This window comes from Sitophilus oryzae, unplaced genomic scaffold (assembly GCF_002938485.1).
Source record: "Sitophilus oryzae breed Bouriz unplaced genomic scaffold, Soryzae_2.0 scaffold_1436_pilon_pilon, whole genome shotgun sequence".
Lineage (NCBI taxonomy): Eukaryota > Metazoa > Arthropoda > Insecta > Coleoptera > Curculionidae > Sitophilus > Sitophilus oryzae.
In genome coordinates this window covers 4,520,958-4,541,426 of record NW_022146100.1, presented here as the reverse complement: position 1 = coordinate 4,541,426, position 20,469 = coordinate 4,520,958, and the positions used below count along the sequence as shown (strand labels likewise).

Genomic DNA, 20,469 nt, shown 5'->3' with positions numbered 1-20,469 from the left:
AGTCAAGGAGAAGAATGGTTCAATATTCGTTCAATTGTAAATAAAATCTTGATGCAGCCCCGAACTGCAGAAATGTACGTCGGCAGTATGGACACAATTGCTAGGGATTTGATCGACAATATACGTCATTTTTCCAAAGCAAGCACCGATAATTTAATGCCTGAGGATTTTCAAAATGAATTATACAAGTGGGCTTTGGAATCTATAGGAGTAATATCTTACAACAAAAGATTCGGTAAGAAATGTACCGTATGATCGAAAAAAACGGCGTCGAGTTGGCTTGGAAATGAACATTGATGACATTCCCTGTACTTTTTTACATATAAAATGATATATACATAATAAATCATAGCAATCTTTATTTCGTAGCCATCTCTGGCGCCGTTAATTTTCGATTATAAGGTGCTATAAGAAACGTCTTAACAAAAATAAAATTGACATCAAAAGAACCAAGAGAAAGAATACTTTCATACTGTAAATGTTGGGTGAGATGTTGTGTGTTCTTTAAAAAGAAAATATACTCTGTGACATAGAATACACAGTATATGCTAGCGTTTCCGGAATCTGAGCTGTTTTTCGGAACAGGAAATTTCGACTAGGATGACCAATTTTTGTTCAATGGTGGTGCAGTTCATCAATCAGAGAACAAGGGATGGTTTGGTTGAGATTTTTAATGAAAATAATATCAAATTATTAAGTAATCAGTCATGAAAAAATTAACATGGACACAAGTAAAGAAAAAAGTATAGGTAACTCATATATATTATATGGTATCCCAAGCAGCATTTGGACGTCGGGACAACGTCGTGTCACGCGACCAAACGTCGGGGCGCAACGTCGGCACAACCTCGTGCCAACCCTAGTCTGCACTAGTTTGGAGAATAATTTTTGGGTCGAAACGACGTTGGATACCGACGTTGGCTAGAAGCCTAATTTAGTACAAACTGCAACGTTGTTTAAAATCCTAATTTACAGAAATACAAAACTAATATGGCGTCTAAGTCGCGTTTTATCCTAAATTGGGATAATTATAGTAAAAATATTATATTTATAATTTAGTTAGAGACATATGTCAGATGGCAGTGAAGGAAAACAAAACAAAAGTATTTAAGTGTGGAGGATGTTTGAAGATCATAATTATTGAAACACTTTAACCGACTCTGTAACTCGTTACCCAAGGTAAAAAGTTAAACGCAAACAACTTTATTGATAAATGTATTGTTTCTACTTTAAAAAATACTAATGGGCCTTGAAATTAAAGAAGTTTTAAAAATTTTCTTGAATTTTTTTTTTAGTAAAATGAGAATAATTTATTCGCATTCGAAAAAATTGTTTCCGCGTATTTTTTAGGGTCAAATATTTCAAGTTAATGTATTCAAAAAGCAGGAATTGCTATTTTAAGAACGAAACATTTTCTTATTTAACAACATGGCGGCTTTAACTTTGTTGTTTTGGAGATTAAGATGGAGTAGTTCGAGTAGTCGCATACTGGACTAATAAAGTCGCAGTTCGGCCTTAACAGGTAGTATACTAGTCGCAAGATTGCCTAATTTAGTCATTCTAGAGTCTAGCTTGTGCCGCCCTCTATAATCTAAATAAACGAGGAAGTGTCGGTAATATATGTCGATGTATATTTAAATTTAGTTTTATATGTACCTTTCTTATGTCCCATTTTAATTAAGTTTTTTTTTTATAAAAACAAAAACAGCACTGAACTGTCTGACTGAACAGAACAATGAATTGAAAATTTAAGATTTAAGGTTATGGTTCAATACAGTTGCAAAAAGGTAGTGACTCTACGTCCTACCAACGTAAGAATAAGGAAATCTAAACAACGTTGGAATTAGTAAAACAGACGACGTTTGCATAACGTTGGAATAGGTCCTGAAACTGACGTCGGAAAACTCTATATTATCCAACGTTGTAACTACGTTGTCCAAATCACCTAAAGATCACTTAAGCAAAAAAGGTTACAAGACAACGTTTATTCGACGTCGCAGAAGCTTCTACTTTGCTGTAGTACTAGTCCAACGTCGGCACAACGTTATAAAAACGTTTAAATTTATTTTAATACCAAAGGTAGGGAGCTAACTATTTTTTGTAACTAATCCAACGTTGTTTTTAGTAAACATGTGGTCGCAAGTCGTGAAAATGCTACTTGGGTATAATATTTCACACATTTTAAAAATGCTAATATCTATTAAAATATAATATAATAAATATTATAGGAACTTCAAAAGAGAAAAGATGCAAGAACAATAAGAAATAGCATCATTACTTATTTAGAAGAGCTTGATTTCGACCCCTAGAAAGTATGAAAGGACTTTCTCACGTAACAAAAAATATTTTTTTTAATATTTTTACCGAGGCCCGGCTCTGTGATGGCCAAAAAGATCTGAACCCTAATTGGTAATGTTAATTAGAGTTTCCAGAACCGTACTAATATATTTTCGTTCCTTAAAAGCAAAACCGATAAAAAATTGAGTTCCAAATAAAAATAATATCAAATTATTAAGTCATGAGAAAGTAAACATAAACACTGAATACAAATAATGAACACAAGCCAAAAAAAAAAAGAAAAACCAAACCTAAATTAGAAACATTTTCAATTAAAGATGCAAATGCCTATAAAAACATGAGGCAAAAAAATATAACTAATACATTCAGCAATATTATGCTAAATAAGAAAATAACATATTTAAATTTCTTTCGCACGTAACAAAAAATATGTTTTTAATTATTATTACCGAGTCCCGAAAGTACCGAAAGAACCGGGAATTAACAATTTCGAGTCACGGTTCTTTGATGTCTCAAAAGAACCGGGAATTGCCGGTACTTTCGGTACCGGGATTTCCCGGTTCTGAATCTAATGCTTTTTAGCTACATTTATAACGTTTATAGTAAACGATTATATTTTTATTCCAGTCTGTATACAAACAGGGCAGGCGGAAGGGCCGGGCGGCCCGGGCGACCGCCCGGGTCAAAACCGTTTTGGGTCAAGAGCCAGCAAAATTAACAGTTTTTGACTGACCACTCAAAATTGCATTTTTTCTACTATCCACACCCTTTATTTGTTATTAATGGCTGATATGCCCTAAAGTTATATGCGGCAAATATTCATTGGCAAGAAGCTGAAGAGGATCCCGATATCCTTATTATCAAAAAAAAACTTATAAGTTTGCCTCATTAATGAAATTAATTTATTAATAGTAGTGGGAAAGATATAATATCAATCTTTTGGTGGTTTTGATTGTTCCGGATTGAATATAATATGTAGTAATATACTGAAAATGGTAGCAAAATCGTAGAATTTTCTCACACAAAGAAAAATTTCTTACAAAGAAATGAATTGGCTGATCCTCATTTTGCAGCCGACAAAACTGTCTGATCATAATACTGATTCTGCACTAAATATGTAATTGTTTGTGAAAAAGAAAGGAACATTTTCTTAAATTCTTAATAATAAAATATAATAAAAAATAATGCAACTGCTTGCAATTAAATACTGTTATGTTTTCAAAGATCACTTATACCAGAACGAGACTGCCGAAGTTCTATTTCTTCTATATACCGAGTGCGTCTCAGAAGTTTCTCCCCCTATAATTTATTTATTTTTAACACAGCCCTGGCACTATAGATTAAAATTTCAAATACGATTTTTTACGCGAAAATGTCAAAAGTTGACATATGATGTGCCATTCTACTCAGAATGTCCTTTTCTTTTGGAATCTTTGAATAAGAAGACTAATTACAGTTGAAGGTTGGAACCTTTGGTGTTACACAGCAAAATAAAAACACTAAATCACCACAATACACCAAAACACTTTTACACTGGACGCGCGTTTCGCTAACCAGTTTAGCATCATCAGCAGATGATTATAAACTAAAAGTAGTAGTTTATAATCATCTGCTGATGATGCTAACATCGTTAGCGGAACGCGCGTCCAGTGTAAAAGTAAAAGTGTTTTTGGTTTGGTTTGGTTATAAACTAAAAGTAGTAGTTTATAATCATCTGCTGATGATGCTAACATCGTTAGCGAAACGCGCGTCCAGTGTAAAAGTAAAAGTGTTTTGGTGTATTGTGGTGAAGAAGACTAAGGAAGGAGCATATCAAAAATCTTAGGTTCACCGCGATGGGCCTCAAATATGGCCGACTTAAATTTCGGTTTATCAGTGCCGTTCTAATTTTATTTAATAAATGTAAAACTATGACGTAGGGTAGACGTGGGGTAGACTCAATAATATGTTGTTTTATTTGACGTTGCAAATAAATGTTGGTAGTTATTAAAATTGTTACAAAAATATATAATTCTAATAAAAATAAATAATTTATAATAATTATTTATTAACACAAACATCCGCTACGCTACCGAAGCAGGTAAATCTGGTAAATCAAATTGACGTATCTAAATTCTTTGACATCTAATCTTTGACAAGTAGTAAATAAAAGCAAAAATGCAAGAAAAAATATATAATTAGTTAATTTAAGTGAATTTCATAAATGATCGGTTTACTACACGTATGTATATTATATAGTTACTTACTAGCGAAAAGTTGTTCCATTATTTCACTCGATTTTTGCCGAGATCTACCGCACGCCGCACGCTACACAACCAACTATTTTAGAGTCTTTTTCGATAAATCGCGATAGTGTCACTGTTAATTTAAGTTCTGCCACAATTCTCATCTAGATTTACTACCTTTATACAACTATCAGTAGTAGAATAAATAATAAATAACATAAAATAAGCTCCGTAAAGACTGACAAATCCATAAAATTTCAAATCAAACTCAAATGTGTCAAATGAATCGTCAAACAGAACTGTCAAGGATCCCCACCCTAGAGTGCTTTTTCCGCCCACCATGCATGAATACATGGAGAGCATTATGCTCCTTCCTTAGTCTTCTTATTCAAAGTTTGAAATACAGTAGAAATATACCGAGGGTGCATTTAAAAATCAAAAGTTTTAGTCATTTCCGGTCAAACAGGAACTGACTAAAAACCATTGAATACGTCAATCAAACCTAATATATGTCATATACTAACATACCAAAACTCGTTTTTTATCTAAAATAAAAAAAATTATAAGAGTGAGTCGCTTTCGAGACCGGTGTAGAAAAAATATCTATTTCGGCTAAAATAAATATTAAATTGTATTAAATCAAACTAGTTTTATGCTGCAAAAAAAAAATATTATTAAGTGTGAAATATGTTTAGTTAAAAATAAGGATGGAATAATTACTTTTGTTAACATGTAAGTACGATTTATTTATTCTTGGTTTACTGAATTGAACTGATCGATATTTCAGACTAATAATAATATCAATTAGCGTTAAATTATTAAAGAAAAGAAATAAAATAGTTTAGTGAAATTTTGGCACGTTACAATGTGTAACTTAACCTCTTTAATTTCAGGTGCACTGAAAAGAGATCTATCCAAGGATTCTGATGAACAAAAATATATTTCTTCTGTCGTTGAGATGTTTGAGCTATTTTTCAAACTAGAGGTCTTACCATCTTTATGGCCTTATATTAGTACCAAAACCTGGAGAAGAGCAGTAGAGCTCCTCGATTTTCTTACAGAGTAAGCGATTTTTTGTGGCTGAGAGTACAGCAAAATGATTTTAAATATAAATGTATTATTTACATACCTTTATCTACTATATTTTAGTGTAAATCAAAGATCCATTGAAGAGTGCATTCGGGCAGCCGATCCCAATCCGAACATACCCGATCATGAGCGAAGTGTCTTGGAAAGATTGTTAAAAAAAGATCGCAAAGTAGCTGTTGCAATGACTACAGATATCGTGATAGCCGGTGTAGATACGGTAATAAAACTTACAATCTGTTACCTATTTGTTAAGTTTAGTCATCACTTTTTCTGATATTTTTAATTCACATTGTAAATATCTATTGTGTTCCTACTTCTTGAGTTATAACTCACCATACAGTCCAGGGCTTTGACGAAAGCCAGTATCTGAGACGGTTTTGCAGAGGGTAGTTCTTTATCTTCGATATCAGTAGTACCAAAGTTTATTATTATGAAAGCTTGTCGTCTCGGTGCACTCAGTGATGAGATGTTCTGGTGTATAGTTATTCGTAGTTCCCCATACTCCTACAGAATCTCCATTTGTGTGTATAGTTATTTGTATTTTTTAATATCTTTCTTGTTGCTGTTTTGCTTATATTAATACCGCTGAGATTGATTATACCGGGTGTTGCCTCGTCGGACGGGACATAGGAAATCCCATGTAAATTTTAATGGGGTCAATTATTGGCTTCCCTAATTATTTTTGAGAATAATTCTATTTAGGTTTATTGAAGAGCACTAAAACCCACATTCAAGAGAATAACTTTAGATATTTTTCATTAGCCCATTTACGAGTTATCGCAGATTTGTTTTTAAATATTTCTCCTTTCTTATGGCCCTGTATTTACTTATGAGCACCAGTCAAGGTAAAAGATAACTATTAAATGAAGTTGTCATTTCAGAAATTTACCTATTTAGTGCTTTATTATTATTGAAAACTTATTCCTACATCGGAAATCTTAAAAATGTATTTATAAATACAAATTAATATGAATTAAAGTAAAATAAAGTAATCAATTAAGGCAATTGTTGCATATACGGCTATTTTTGGATTATATGAGAAAATTTTTAGATACTCACATTCTATTGTCCTTAGAGATTGCAAATATGCTGGGGGAGAAGAGAAATTGTGTTTCTTTAAGTATCTTTTCAACCAAACACACTTACCGGACCGGGGAGCGAATAGGGTTGCTGGGCGGGGTAAAAACAATATTCTGATTAAAGATACTCATAACACAACCATATTACAATCCTTTACTTAAGCTTTTAATGTAAAATTTCTTCAAAAAAACTATGAAGAACTGTTTTATTCAGAAATCATTGTCAGGTTACATTGAAGGATATGGTGACAGTAGTGAAGGTTGAATTTTGACAAACATTGTGAATTGATGCATAGTTGCCAAATCAGATAGTAAATTGTCTGGAATTTCATGCATCCTTTTTTTTCAAATGGAAAAATGACGTCATAGGTTTTAAAATGTTTTTATTTATTTTTTTACTTACTTTAGTTTAACATATTGGCTAAATCGCCACCAGCGGTATAGAGAATTACTTAGTTATAGCTCTAGCAATGAAAACACACTGAGCGGTTTGGATGGTTTGGTTTTGGTTGGTATTGTTTTGGTTGGTTTGGTTTAGATTGGGTTGGTCTTGTTTGGTTTGATTTTTTGTTTTTTTTTCTTATGTTAGATTTTTTCTTATGCTGATTTGTTTTTTCTTATTTTACCAAAATTACATTTTTCGTCAACTCAAGCTCTTTATGTTTGTCTTAACAGCATTAGAATAGACCCTTTATTTTATAGAATATTATTATTATATTTTTTAATTTTTAATTAGTTTATTTAAGTTAAATTTGCTTTATTTGGGTTAGCTTGATTTTTGCTACAGATATAAAAATTTTAAAGAAAATTTAGTGGGACTGGCAACATTGCTTTCCCTTCTGTCGGTGTTACGTCAAATCAAGTGTAAAATTCTCATAACGTCAAATATGTGTCAAATATTAAATTAAAATATTTTAAAATTCCGTGCATAATATATATTTTCTCAATTTTTTAAATGGAAAATGCGATTTTTTTTATATTTTTATGTCGTGTTTTACCAGTTTGTACGCTTTTACCCCGCCCAGCACCCCTATTCGCTCCCCGGTCCCGTAAGTTTGTTTGGTTGAAAAAATACTTAAAGAAACACAATTTCTCTTCTCCCCAGCATATTTAGAATCTCTAAGGTCAATAGAATGTGAGTATATAATTTTTTTTCCATATAATACAAAAATAACCGAAAACCGTATATGCAACTGTTACCTCAATTACAAGGTTAATTATAGTATTATTACAATATTCAATAACTTATTTATTTAGGTACTATTAAATTGTTAGAACTTTAGGATTTAAGAAGATGTTCAAATATTCCTCCATCGACTGCTAGACAATAACCCAGGCGATCATAAAATTCTCTTCTTACATTCGCTAGTTGGTAAACTGAAATTCTATTGTATTCGGCAAAAATAGCATTTTTTAACTCGTCTAGATTTGGGTATTTTTTATCCATGTATATCCTGTTTTCAAATGGCCCCAGGGAAAGAAATTATTTGGCGAAATATCTGGAGACCTTGCTGGCCAATTTACTGTATGATTTAGGCCAATAACGTTTCCGTTAAAACTATTGTCTAAATATTCTCGAACAGCCAGGGTACTATGTGCCGGGCAGCCATCCATTTGGTACCAAACTTCCTGATTTTCCCTAGCAGCATCATGTAAAACAGGTAAAATATGATTTTCGAGTGGTTTCGAATAATATTCTGCATTTAAATTTCGCGTAAGAAATAATGGCCCGATAATATTGTGTCCGAATATCCATGCCCAAACATTTACTTTCTGTGGATATTGCGTCTTTGTTTCGACAAACCTGTGTGGGTTTTTTTTGTTCCAATATCTATAATTTTGAACATTGGGTTCATTATTTAAGGTAAACGTACATTCGTCAGTGAAACATATGTTTTTTAAAAATTCCCTATCCGTGTTTGATCTTTCCATCATATTGTTGCGGACCAGTGTGGACTCGACCTAACCTCACAATATGGCCCGCCCTCGGATGACCTTAACATCGCATAGACACCGCAATGATTCATTCGTTCGAGAAGAATCGAGTTCCACTGGAATGGACTAGTACATACGAGAACATTCGAAAACCTTCTCTACGCACCTAACGATCTATGGACTATTCTAGAGTTCTTTACCTGTCGGTATAAAAGACGGCGGCGGTGGCCTACAGGGGGCAGTTATATATATATATATATATATATATATATATATATATATATATATATATATATATATATATATATATATATATATATATATATATATATATATATATATATATATATATATATATATATATATATATATATATATATATATATATATATATATATATATATATATATATATATATATATATACAGTTGACGCGCTAAAATTCAAAATAAATTCTTAGTTATAAATCGTTTGTAAATAGTTCTATAAGTCTTTTATCGTTATTGTTTTTGTTAATTAGTGTTAAATAAATAGTGTTTAAATAAATTGTGACTTTCTATCCGCACGGAACCGACGAAAAACGTAACAATATCAAAACAAAACGCCTGCCGCCGTATTTCGTCCCCATCTCATAGCTCTTGTTGCTTTTCATATTTGAAGGAATAGTATTTATGTCGTTTCAAAATTCGAAACGCTGTAGTGTGATCTATTCCTATTTCATCCTCAAGTCTCCTTGTGCTGATCTTTCCATCGTTCTCTTCCACGCACAATAAAACTTCAAAGTCGGTATCATTTCTTGCATCTTTTCTTTGTTCCTGCCTTGCTTCACATCTGCCGTTATTTATTAGGGTACCTTTGGTCTCAAATCTCTGGATATTTCTTGCGATTGTAGATTTTCCAGGTATCGGTCTATTCGGATACAGAGCAGCAAACATGTCCGACACCTTTTGATAACTATTTCCTTGATAATACCATTTAATCATCAATACTTTTTCTTCAGTAGTGTAATTCATGGCTAATATTTTCAATGTAGGTATGAGTTTTCAATAATAATATAGCACCATATAGCACTAAATAGGTAAATTTCCGAAATGACAACTTCATTTGACAGTTACCTTTTACCTTGACTGGTGCTCATAAGTACATACAAGGCCATAAGAAAGGAGAAATATTTAAAAAGAAATCGGCGATAACTTGTAAACGGGCTAATCAAAAATATCTAAAGTTATTCTTTTGAATGTGGGTTTTACTGCTCTTCTATAAACCTAAATAAAATTATTCTCTAAAATAATTAGGGAAGCCAATAGTTGGTCCCATTAAAATTTACATGGGATTTTCTATGTCCCTCTCGACGATGCAACACCCGGTAGAAAAATTATAGGAAAAAAATAGAAATAAGGATTCTGAGCCATAATATTGTTTTTATATTCTAAGTAGGGTTTTTCCTCTGTATTGCAGTCTTGATAAAGACGAAAATACACGTCGAAACGTCGTCAATTTAAAAAAAAAGGTTGTTTAGTTCCTGGGCCTAAACCTGCAAACGCCATTTTATTCCCATCATATTTAAGTATGAGCTGTCATTCTTGAAGTCTACGATGCACGACGTGACGCATGCATATAACTAACATATAGCTAACTCATACGAATAATTAGCTTTTAAAACAGTAATAAAATTGATGAATGATAATCACAGGTCAAAATGACACTAATAGCAAATTTTGAAGTATAATTAGCGAAAAAAGTTTGTTAACTTTTTCTACCAATTGAAAATTATTACCTCTAATTTTGACTTCTGTATGCTCATATTGAAATTAGAGGAAAAAACGCTAATTAAAAACACTAATTTCGATGTTCTGAAGCTCTAAATATCTTAAATTTATTTTTTCTATAAGTGTTATTTTCAACATTATTTTTGTAGACGGGCAGAACGATGGCTGCAGCTCTGTATTTCCTAGCAAAAAATCCAGATAAACAAAAACGATTTAGAGAGGAACTGAAGAAACATCTACCAAGCAAAGAGAGTGCTGTTACGAAAGAAATGTTAAAGGATTCTCCCTATTTAAAAGCTGTCATTAAAGAAACTACGAGATTAGCACCAATAGCTCCCGGAAATATGAGAACGACTATTAAAGATTTGGTACTTTCTGGATACAGAATACCTAAAGGGGTAAGAAATGTCATACATTACTTCGAATGTGGTAAACAGTGTAGGACAAGTAATTCAGTGTAGTGATGGGTTGTTATTTAACTATCTGTTATTTTATAACAATTATTTAGAAATAACATAACGCAACCGTTACTACTTTTAAAAAATAACAGATATAAAATAACGACACGCAGAGATCGACCGTTCGTGAAACGAAGTCGGCGCTCTGCACCACCACGAAATTCGATGCTGCTCGAAGCAATTCCAAAAAACAACTAGTATGGATGGAAAACATGTTAGCTTATTTCGGGTTTTTCTTTTCACCGATTCCGAACCGTCCTAGAACTGTGATACACATGCGCAGAAGGAAATATGAAGATGTTATTTCATTTACACATGCGCTGTAGAGTTCTAGGACGGTTCAGAATCGGTAATAACAAGAACCCGAACAAAGCTGTTATTTCGACAACCATCGATACAGGCTGGGGTATGCGCTACAGCGCGGCGCGGCGAACGTAGCTGCATCGGTCGATGCCGTCGATAGTCGTGTTGGGCTTGCAACAGCTTAAAAATAATAGGATATAATGAAGCAGCTTTTTAGAAACAGTTGCGGGCATAACGCCTGGCGGTTGAGATAACAGGAGTGAGAAAGGAACGCTGCTGCATCGGTGGATTTTAGATACGTTGTTTTTTAACCTGTTACGAGGACGAGCATAACAGAGCGGCGGTCGAGATAATCGGAGTGGGAAAGTAACGCTGCTGCATCGGTCGATTGTCGATGGAGGTTCGAAACAGGTTGGAGAATAACGCATCAGTTGTTTTTATGGCGCTGTATGTTTCAGTATGTTATTAAGTTTCAATATTTAGGTATCTACTTATTCTGAAAAATTTTCAGAATAACATTTTAAGGTTTTCTAAAAATGTATACAGGGTGTTTTGAAAAAGCTGGTCATTGATTAATCACGATCCTGCTTAAAACCCTTGACGTAAAAAGCTGATTTTTGGAAAACGGATTGACTTTAGGGTGTAGAGGTTCGATAAGAAGCGATTTTTCCAAACTCGAATTCTAAGGGGGTGAAACCACCCTCAAATATTAGAATATTTTTGATTTAAAAACCGGTGAGTTTTTCGGAAAAACTCTTAAACACGTATATTTTATTTTGTTGTTTTACATATTTTAAGATTTTTTAAAAATTTATACAGGGTGTTTCATAAAATATGACCATTGAGTAATCACGATTCTGCTTAAACTGCTTGAAGTTTAAAGCTGATTTTTGGCAAACGGATTGACTGTGTGGTGTAGAGGTTCGATAAGGAGGGGTTTCTCGAATCTCAAATTACACTACACACAAATACTATACAAATACTACACAATTTCTTATATTGGTATTTTTTGACCGCAAATGGTAAAATCATAACTAAGAGCTTCTCGCCCGTCGAGTGAGATGCATAGGTATAGACGAGTGGTGGCATTTTGGCTTTTTTATATCGCAATTTGTAAACAGCGCTTATTTGTAAACAACCACTGTTTTTAGAGAGGTATTTTAGATAACAATCGATATTTAGAAATGTTTTGACACCCTGGAAATACTACCACCGAGCACGTCATTGTTGCAACTTGCAATTGCGTTAATACGCTTGGCGGTGACCGCCTCATACTCTTTCAGATATTTAGCAATAAAATAAAGAAACCTGTTATTTTTAAGCTGTTATTTTAAGCTGTTTTTTATAAATAACTATAACAGTTTCAACTGTTATCTAAAAATAACAGTTTTGTCCATCACTAATTCAGTGGGACACATACGAGGTACGAGGCGTCTCGGGAAAAATAAGAAGGATAGGAAAAGAATATAACATACGAACATCTTTCAAAACATAACATACACTTAGATCCATTTTATCACATACTAAACCAATGAATACAGAACAACAAACAAAATATGTAATTTACAAAATATCATGTGAATGCGATAAATTTTACATTGGTGAAACATCTGACCGAATTAAAGAACATAAAGATTTTTTAAGAAAGGGAGATTTTCACAAATCTAAGATTTCTCAGCATTCATGGGTCACAGGGCACAGAATAAATTTTAATAACTCCAAAATTATAATGAAAGAAGTGATAACCTCTAAAAGAAAAATAAAAGAGGCTTTTTAAAGACAATCTAATAAAAATAAATGTATGGCTCATAGATCTGTAGACGTTAGTAATGTATGGCAATCGCTTCTTTGATTTTAAAGAACATAAATAAAAATAACATACGTGAAAATTAAAAATAATCATACAGAAAGTTTGGAGCTTCTTGCTTTTGCCTTATTAAGTAATTGTTATCAGGTAGTAATTGTTAATTTTGAAGTTTAACTTAATATAATGTCATTTTAACGTCAAGGGTTTTTGTAGACGTGTCTGTTTTAAAAAACTAAAGTGTTCTCGATTAGTTGAATTTCTTCTTCTTACGACGCCGTCTCATTTCGAAGGTTGGCGATCCAAATAGCTAACGTCATTCTAGATACAGCCATACGAAATATGTCGATTGATGAGCAACTAAACCATCTACGAATGTCCTTTAGCCAGGAATTCTGGCGTCTGCCGATAGATCTTTTGCCCTGGACTTTGCCTTCAATTATTAATCTGAGAAGTTCATACTTTTTACCCCTCATTATGTGGCCTATGTAGCGTGTTTTTCTTTCTTTGATGGTAAGCATGAGTTCTTTCTGTTTTCTCATTCGATTAAGAACCTCCACATTTGAAACTCTTTGGACCCATGATATTCTTAATATACGGCGGTAAATATACATTTCGAAGGCATCTAGTTTTTTTTCTAACGATATGTCAAGAGTCCAACTCTCACACCCGTACAGGAGAACTGAAAAAATGTAGCATCTGACCATGCGTACCCGTAGCTCCAAACTCAAATCTGACCTTGTGAAAAATTGTCTCATATTTATAAATGTTTTTCTAGCCTGTTCTATGCGGCTTCTAATTTCTTTTTAGTTGAATTTAAATATTGTAAATAGTTTTTTTTTCTTTATTCTTTGTATTTTTTTGCTTCCGACGACGGAAAGAGATAAACTTTCCGAAACGTTAAGCATTTTTTTGTTCGTTAGGCAAATTTGTATATCTGTAAACCTAAGTTCTGACTAGTAGTTCCCGTTTGGATTAACGCAGAAGTGTTTACAAAAAATAACTATTTTATTTTGTAGATTTTCTTGCGGTGGCAAAATACCCATATATGATTTTTTGGAGAAATATATATTTAATGTAAAAATAGTTAAAATAATATTTATAATATGAATGTGAACTAATTAAATCTACACTAATATATAAAATCCTTAAGTGACTGACATACTGATTAATCACGATCCTGCTCAAACCACTCAACATAAGAAGCTCAATTTTGGCATACAGGTTGATTCTAGGGTGTAGAGGTTCGATAAGAAGGGATTTTTCGAAATTCCAGTTCCAAGAGGGTGAAACCACCCCTCAAATATTACAATATTTTTTATTTAAAAAACGGCCAAGTTTCCGAATAAACGCTTAAACACGTATATTTTATTTTGTTTTTTTACATATTTTAAGATTTTTTAAAAATGTATACAGGGCGTTTCGAAAAATCTGGTAATTGATTGATTACGATCCTGTTTAAAGCGCTTGACGTAAAAAGCTGATTTTTGGAAAACGGATTGACTTTAGGGTGTAGAGGTTCGATAAGAAGGGATTTTTCGAAACTCGAATTCTAAGGGGGTGAAACTATCTCTCAAATATTAAAATATTTTTTATTTAAAAAACGGTAAGTTTTTCGGAAAAAACTCTTAAACACGTATATTTTATTTTGTTGTTTTACATATTTTAAGATTTTTTTTATACAGGGTGTTTAATAAAATATGACCATTGAGTAATCACGATTCTGCTTAAACTGCTTGACGTAGAAAGCTTATTTTTGGCAAACGGATTTTTCGAAAGTCAAATTCCAACGAGATGAAACTACCCCTCAAATATTACCAAGTTATATAATAATATCGCCATATTGTTTTTTCTCATGCTGACATAAATGTGAGAAAATTTTATCCAGTTTGTACAGGGTGGCGCCTCTCATACGCCGCGAAGGCTCCAAGGAGAACGACAGTTTGTCTTGAAATGAAATTTTGTGAACATATGTAGGTTAATTCAGAGCACTTTTTAAAAATATAGAGAGTTCTACAGGGTGTCTCCAAAAAAAGTTACATATCAAAGTTTTCTTTATTGTAATGGAACACCCTATATATTAATTGATTTTCGGCTTTTGGGAGAAAAATAAAGGTGAGTTTTATAAGAGAAGTTTATGACTAAAATGTAAGTTTTTTGACATATTTAACATTTTCTAGAAATAAAGAACAATTTTTAAATTACAATAAAAGCTACCTAAATTGGAATTTACCCGGTATAGCCTAATATGTAGTTAAATTAACTATTGTACTTTAAATCAAATTAAAACTTGATCCAAAAAGTTATACAGGGTGAGACAAAATTAATATTGAACATTGGTCATCTTTAAAATCATGTTACTCTCTTATTTTAAATGAAACACCCAGTATATTATTCCGATATTCAATGGAGAATTCATGTCCCTTCAAAATACTATTAAGGTTGCCTAGCCCTCAAACAAAGGTTTTCCTAGATATTTTCATTTACATGATTTGATCTGAGTAGATCTTTATTATTTGATAAAATCTAGGTAGCTGTAATATGTCTGACGTTACTTCAACATAGCTGTCTAACTAGTCCAACTTTAACAACTAGTTGTTATTTTGTGTCAGTTAAAACAAAAAAAATTATCAGATATTTGCCGAAAATGCAAACCTATCCTACATCAGAGAAAATTGATATTATTCTATTAATTGGTGAATGTAGTGTGCAAATAATAGAATACTTAAATGCTCCTGATTTTATCTAGTCTGTTTTTTTATGGGGATATGTTAAAGACAGTGTTTACAAAACTCGACCAACTAGTATCGACAACATGAGAGAAATTATTGTAGCTGCTTTTCGATGTAGAACTCCACATATGCCTTTTAAAATGAAAACATCCTTTTGAAAAGACAATCATTTTATGCAGTTAACAGGAAAGGGAGCATTTTGAGCATCTGATTCCATCTAGCTAATTTTTGTCGCATAATTATAGGTTTATACTAGTTTTAACTCTGTAATAATTAAAATATTATGTTATAAACGTGTATCTTTTTATTACTCTTGAGTATATTGCTCTAAAATTTTTAATTTTTGTTAAATTAACAAAAGGTATATCACACAGCCACCTAGATTTTTCAAATAATTAAGATTTACTGACGCAAAATCATAAAAACTAAAATATCTGGGAAAATCTTTGTCTGAGGGGTAGGCAAACTTAATAACATTTTGAAGATATATAAATTCCCCATTGAACACCGGAAAAATATAGTAGGTGTTCCATTTCAAATAAAGAAGTAACTTGCTTTTAAAAGTGACTAAAGTTCCATATTAATTTTGTCTCACCCTGTATAATTTTTTGGGTCAAATTTCAATTTGGTTTAACATACAATGGTTACTGTAATTAAATATCAAGCTATACAAGGTCAACTAAAATTTAGGTAGCTGTTATCAAAATTTAAAATTTACTCTTCATTTTCACAAAATGTGAAATATGTCAAAATCCTTAGGTTTTAGATATATACTTCTTTAATAAAACTCTCCTTTATTTTTTTCCTAGAATCTGAAAATCAATTAATATATAGGGTGTTCCATTAGAAAAAACACAACTTTGATATGTAACTTTTTTTGGGGACATCCTGTAGAACTCTCTATATTTTTAAAAAGTGCTCTGAATTGACCTACATATGCTCACAAAATTTCATTTCGATATAAACAACCGTTCTCCTTGGAGCTTCCGCGGCGTATGAGAGGTGCCACCCTGTATGTTAATGGAAACATAGTTGCTTTATCATCACCATTACAAATGATTAATTCGACGCGAACGAAGTCGCTGGTAGACGCTAGTATAGTATAAACCACTATAAAAATAATTAAACAATTATATAAATATAAAATAAAATTAATGTCTCCAGGAATCACAAGTTATGTGTAATTATTCGTGATTAGACATTCACTCATTATTCTCTTCTTTCAGACTGATGTAGTCTCTGCAAATATTTTATTGTCGCACGACGAAAAATATTACGTGAAACCAAAAGAATTCATACCAGAAAGATGGCTCAGAACAACTCAAGAAAATTACTCGTATAAAAACGTACATCCGTTCGTCACTTTACCATTTGGATTTGGGCCCAGATCTTGTATTGGCAAGCGTTTGGCGAATTTGGAATTGGAGGTTGGACTGTCCAAAGTAAGTTCTGCTTTTAAAGATAACTATACAGGGTGCTACAAATTCGGGGTACGAGCATTGCTATATCGGAAACCGTAATAGATACAAAGACGGTTAATTGATTGATTGACAGTTAATTTAGAGAAAAAAATATTAAAAGTTTAATATTCTGTTTAATAGAAAAGCAGTTTTTAAACGCATTTTAAAGTTTTTTCTACTTTTTTTTAAATAAAAATTGTGTTACTTAAAATTATCTAATGTTTTTTTTTAATAAATTGCAGATTATTAGGAATTTTGAATTGTCGTGGCCTCATCCTGATGCCAAATTTGGTGCCAAACTCCTTTATGGCATTGAAGATCCATTAAGGTACAAAGTTGTTGAAGCAGCAGATTAACACTAACTAATTAATTATTATTGTTTATATTGAATTTTTAAAAGAAAAATATTAGTTTCTAAGTAAGATATCGTTGAATTTAATATAATTATTTTACTAAATTATTATATAAGAGTAGAAAATAATGAATTTATGTTTTTTAAATATTTTTGTCCAAAGTTAATAATAATGATGTCATGTAATATGTTATATTTTTTTTTTGAAATCTAAATATAATAGAGAATAAGAAAATTATAATTGTTTCAATTCAATCACTTATCATAAACAAAATACGGGCACAAGATAAGAAGAAAACTAAAAAAAAAAAGAAAACTATATAATGTATGATCGAAAAAAACGGCGCCTTTTTGGCGTGGAAGTTATGATACAATATATGTTAAAATACATTTTTATGTAAAAAGATGATTATTTTGAAAGCATAAAATAAAATAAGATTTATGTCAATTGTACTGATTTCTTTCGATAATCGACAACTATGAATCTATGATCCCTTCCCGGACACAAACGGTGCATTGTGAGACAGGAAATTGTAGAGAGAAACAATCCCTTAACATAGGATACAATATTTTAATAAACAGTGCTTTTCATAAAATCAATAAAATGAAAAATATACGAAATAATATACATGTACCAAAGACATGTACTGATTTCTTTCGAAAATCGACAACTATGAAACTATGATCACTTCCCCGACACAAACGGTACATTGTGAGACAGTAAATTGTAGAGAGAAACAAGCCCTATAACATAGGATACAACATTTTAATGAACAGTGCTTTCCACAAAATCAATAAAATGAAAAATAGTATACGAAATAATATACATGTACTATGTCAAGTCTGATGAGAAGATTCAAAGAATAATAACATTTGTTTGATAGTGCTTGTTAAACACAACTAGATATAAACGTATAATTATGTTACATTAATATTTTTTCTTAATATCTTACATTAATAATTTTTCTTATAGTTTAGCTAATTTGTTCCAACCATTCACTAAAATTTCCTTTAAAGTTAATAACACAGTTGTTAGATATTTATTGAACAATAAAGATAAAAGAGATAGTTTAGACTCTGGTTTAGATCTGAGTGGAGTTTATGAATTGTCCTGCGACACTTGTAATGCTAAGTATATTGGTCGGACTTTTCGGGATTTTAAAACTAGGATTAAGGAACATCTTAGGTGTTGTAGGGCGAGTTCTTCAGGTTTTTCACATTTTGCTGAACATCTGGTTAGTAGTGACCATAACTTTGATTTGGATAATAATTTTAGAATATTACATAGAACAAACAAGATTAGTTTTTTAAACCATGCTGAATTGCTTAATCCTTTGAAATACAGAAAGCCTATAATAGAAAGGATTGTTTATTGCTTAACTCTCAAATAGCATCGGATTATATACCTGTTTATTTTCAGTTTACATCATAGAGAATTAAAGTTTTGAATGATTTAACACAATTTAATTAAAAAAAATAATTTACTACAGTGATATAATTTCGTTATTCTGCTTATTTCATAACTTATTACAAATAAAAAAAAATTATCCACCTTTTGTTGCATTTCTTAATTTGCAGATATTTTATAACAGGGTTCTGTAATTACTGCAACCAATTTTTCTGATTTAGTAGTTACCTACTTATTAATAATACAACCTTTTAGTTCCCACACATAGAGGTCGCTTATGGTTTAATTTGTTTAATTTGTTCATATTTTAATATTAAAAAAAATGATTTTTTCGGGTATGAAACTAATCTTCATATCTGGGCTATCAGCGTTTCTTTTTTCAAAAAAACTAAATATGGATGCAGAGTACCCCCTTTCTTGATTTTAATTTTTCATTATCACAGAAACCGTCTTAAGACGAACGTCCATTCTCGTCAAAAATTAAATATTAAAATAAAAAATCGAAATAATATGGTTTGGAGATTATGATATAGATATTTGGCTATTACCCCAGTGCAGTTATGACATTCGCCATGTTAAAATTGCAAAAATTTTTAGAAAGCTGCGACCATTGAAAATAGTTAGCCTTAGTAACCCTTATTAACATACTAAAAGTCCCCATTTGTCCGATGTGTGCGTCATCAAAAAAAATCGGCCGCCATCTTGAATTTTGGTACTTTTTGGGAAAAAATGTAAATAACTCGAAAACGGTTTGTTTGCGAAAAACTTCAAGAGGTAAAAATTAAAGAGAATAAAAAACTCTATTAGAATCAATAAAAAATAGTTTATTATCCTAACGCAATGACGTACAAAAAAATTTTGAAAATCCAGCAAATTTTAAAAGGAATCACCGAAATGCAAATTACTAATTTTTTAAGCTTAGTAACAAATAACATGGATATTTAGCATCAATTCAACTGAAATACAATCCTTGTGACATTTTCAAGAAATATTTTTCATTGGTGGGTTAATAATATTTCAACATTAACAAAAATTGTAAAAGCTATCTTTTACTAAATACATGTGTACTAATAATGTGCGAAAGCAGTATCCACCTTGTCCCGGTCGGGGCTATTTGCACTTAAACCTAGGTCTTATTGTTACCATTTTGTAAACAACTTGTTTTTAAAAATACAGCGACAGTTTGAAAAATTAGGCTACATGTTGGAAGAAAAAAATAAAATATAATGTAAACTGGCGACTTTCAAAACGTTGCAAAAAGATCCTCATCTGCGACAAATTACATTCGTTTTTTTTAGATCTTGCAGCACAAAAATCTTAGCTAGTCGAAGCTGGAAATACATTCATATTTTCATTATATGGTCGACATAGGCTAGCAAAAGATTTAGATCAGTTGAGGTATTTTAAATACAAAGCCCTTACATCTCGTCAGGTACTTATGTAAAAATTTTGAACGCAGCTGAAAATCATTATTATAGGACCTATTTATAAATGCAGTATTGGCTAAATAACGGAGAAGAGGCAACAGTATGTGGATGGAGTGAAAAACGGATACCT

General features: G+C 31.7%; 1 protein-coding gene across 1 annotated transcript in view; it reads left to right on the top strand.

Annotated features, from left to right (window-relative positions):
- The window catches only part of LOC115876503 (cytochrome P450 CYP12A2-like), a 54,660-nt gene extending 36,920 nt beyond the window's left edge, over positions 1–17,740 (top strand). The window contains exons 4-9 of the mRNA XM_030892304.1: positions 3–235; positions 5,417–5,585; positions 5,673–5,829; positions 10,545–10,793; positions 16,919–17,134; positions 17,395–17,740. Coding sequence (XP_030748164.1) covers positions 3–235; positions 5,417–5,585; positions 5,673–5,829; positions 10,545–10,793; positions 16,919–17,134; positions 17,395–17,508 — 1,138 coding nt within the window. The 3' untranslated portion in view covers positions 17,509–17,740. The remainder of the gene's footprint in view (positions 1–2; positions 236–5,416; positions 5,586–5,672; positions 5,830–10,544; positions 10,794–16,918; positions 17,135–17,394) is intronic.
- Positions 17,741–20,469: the final 2,729 nt, after the last annotated feature.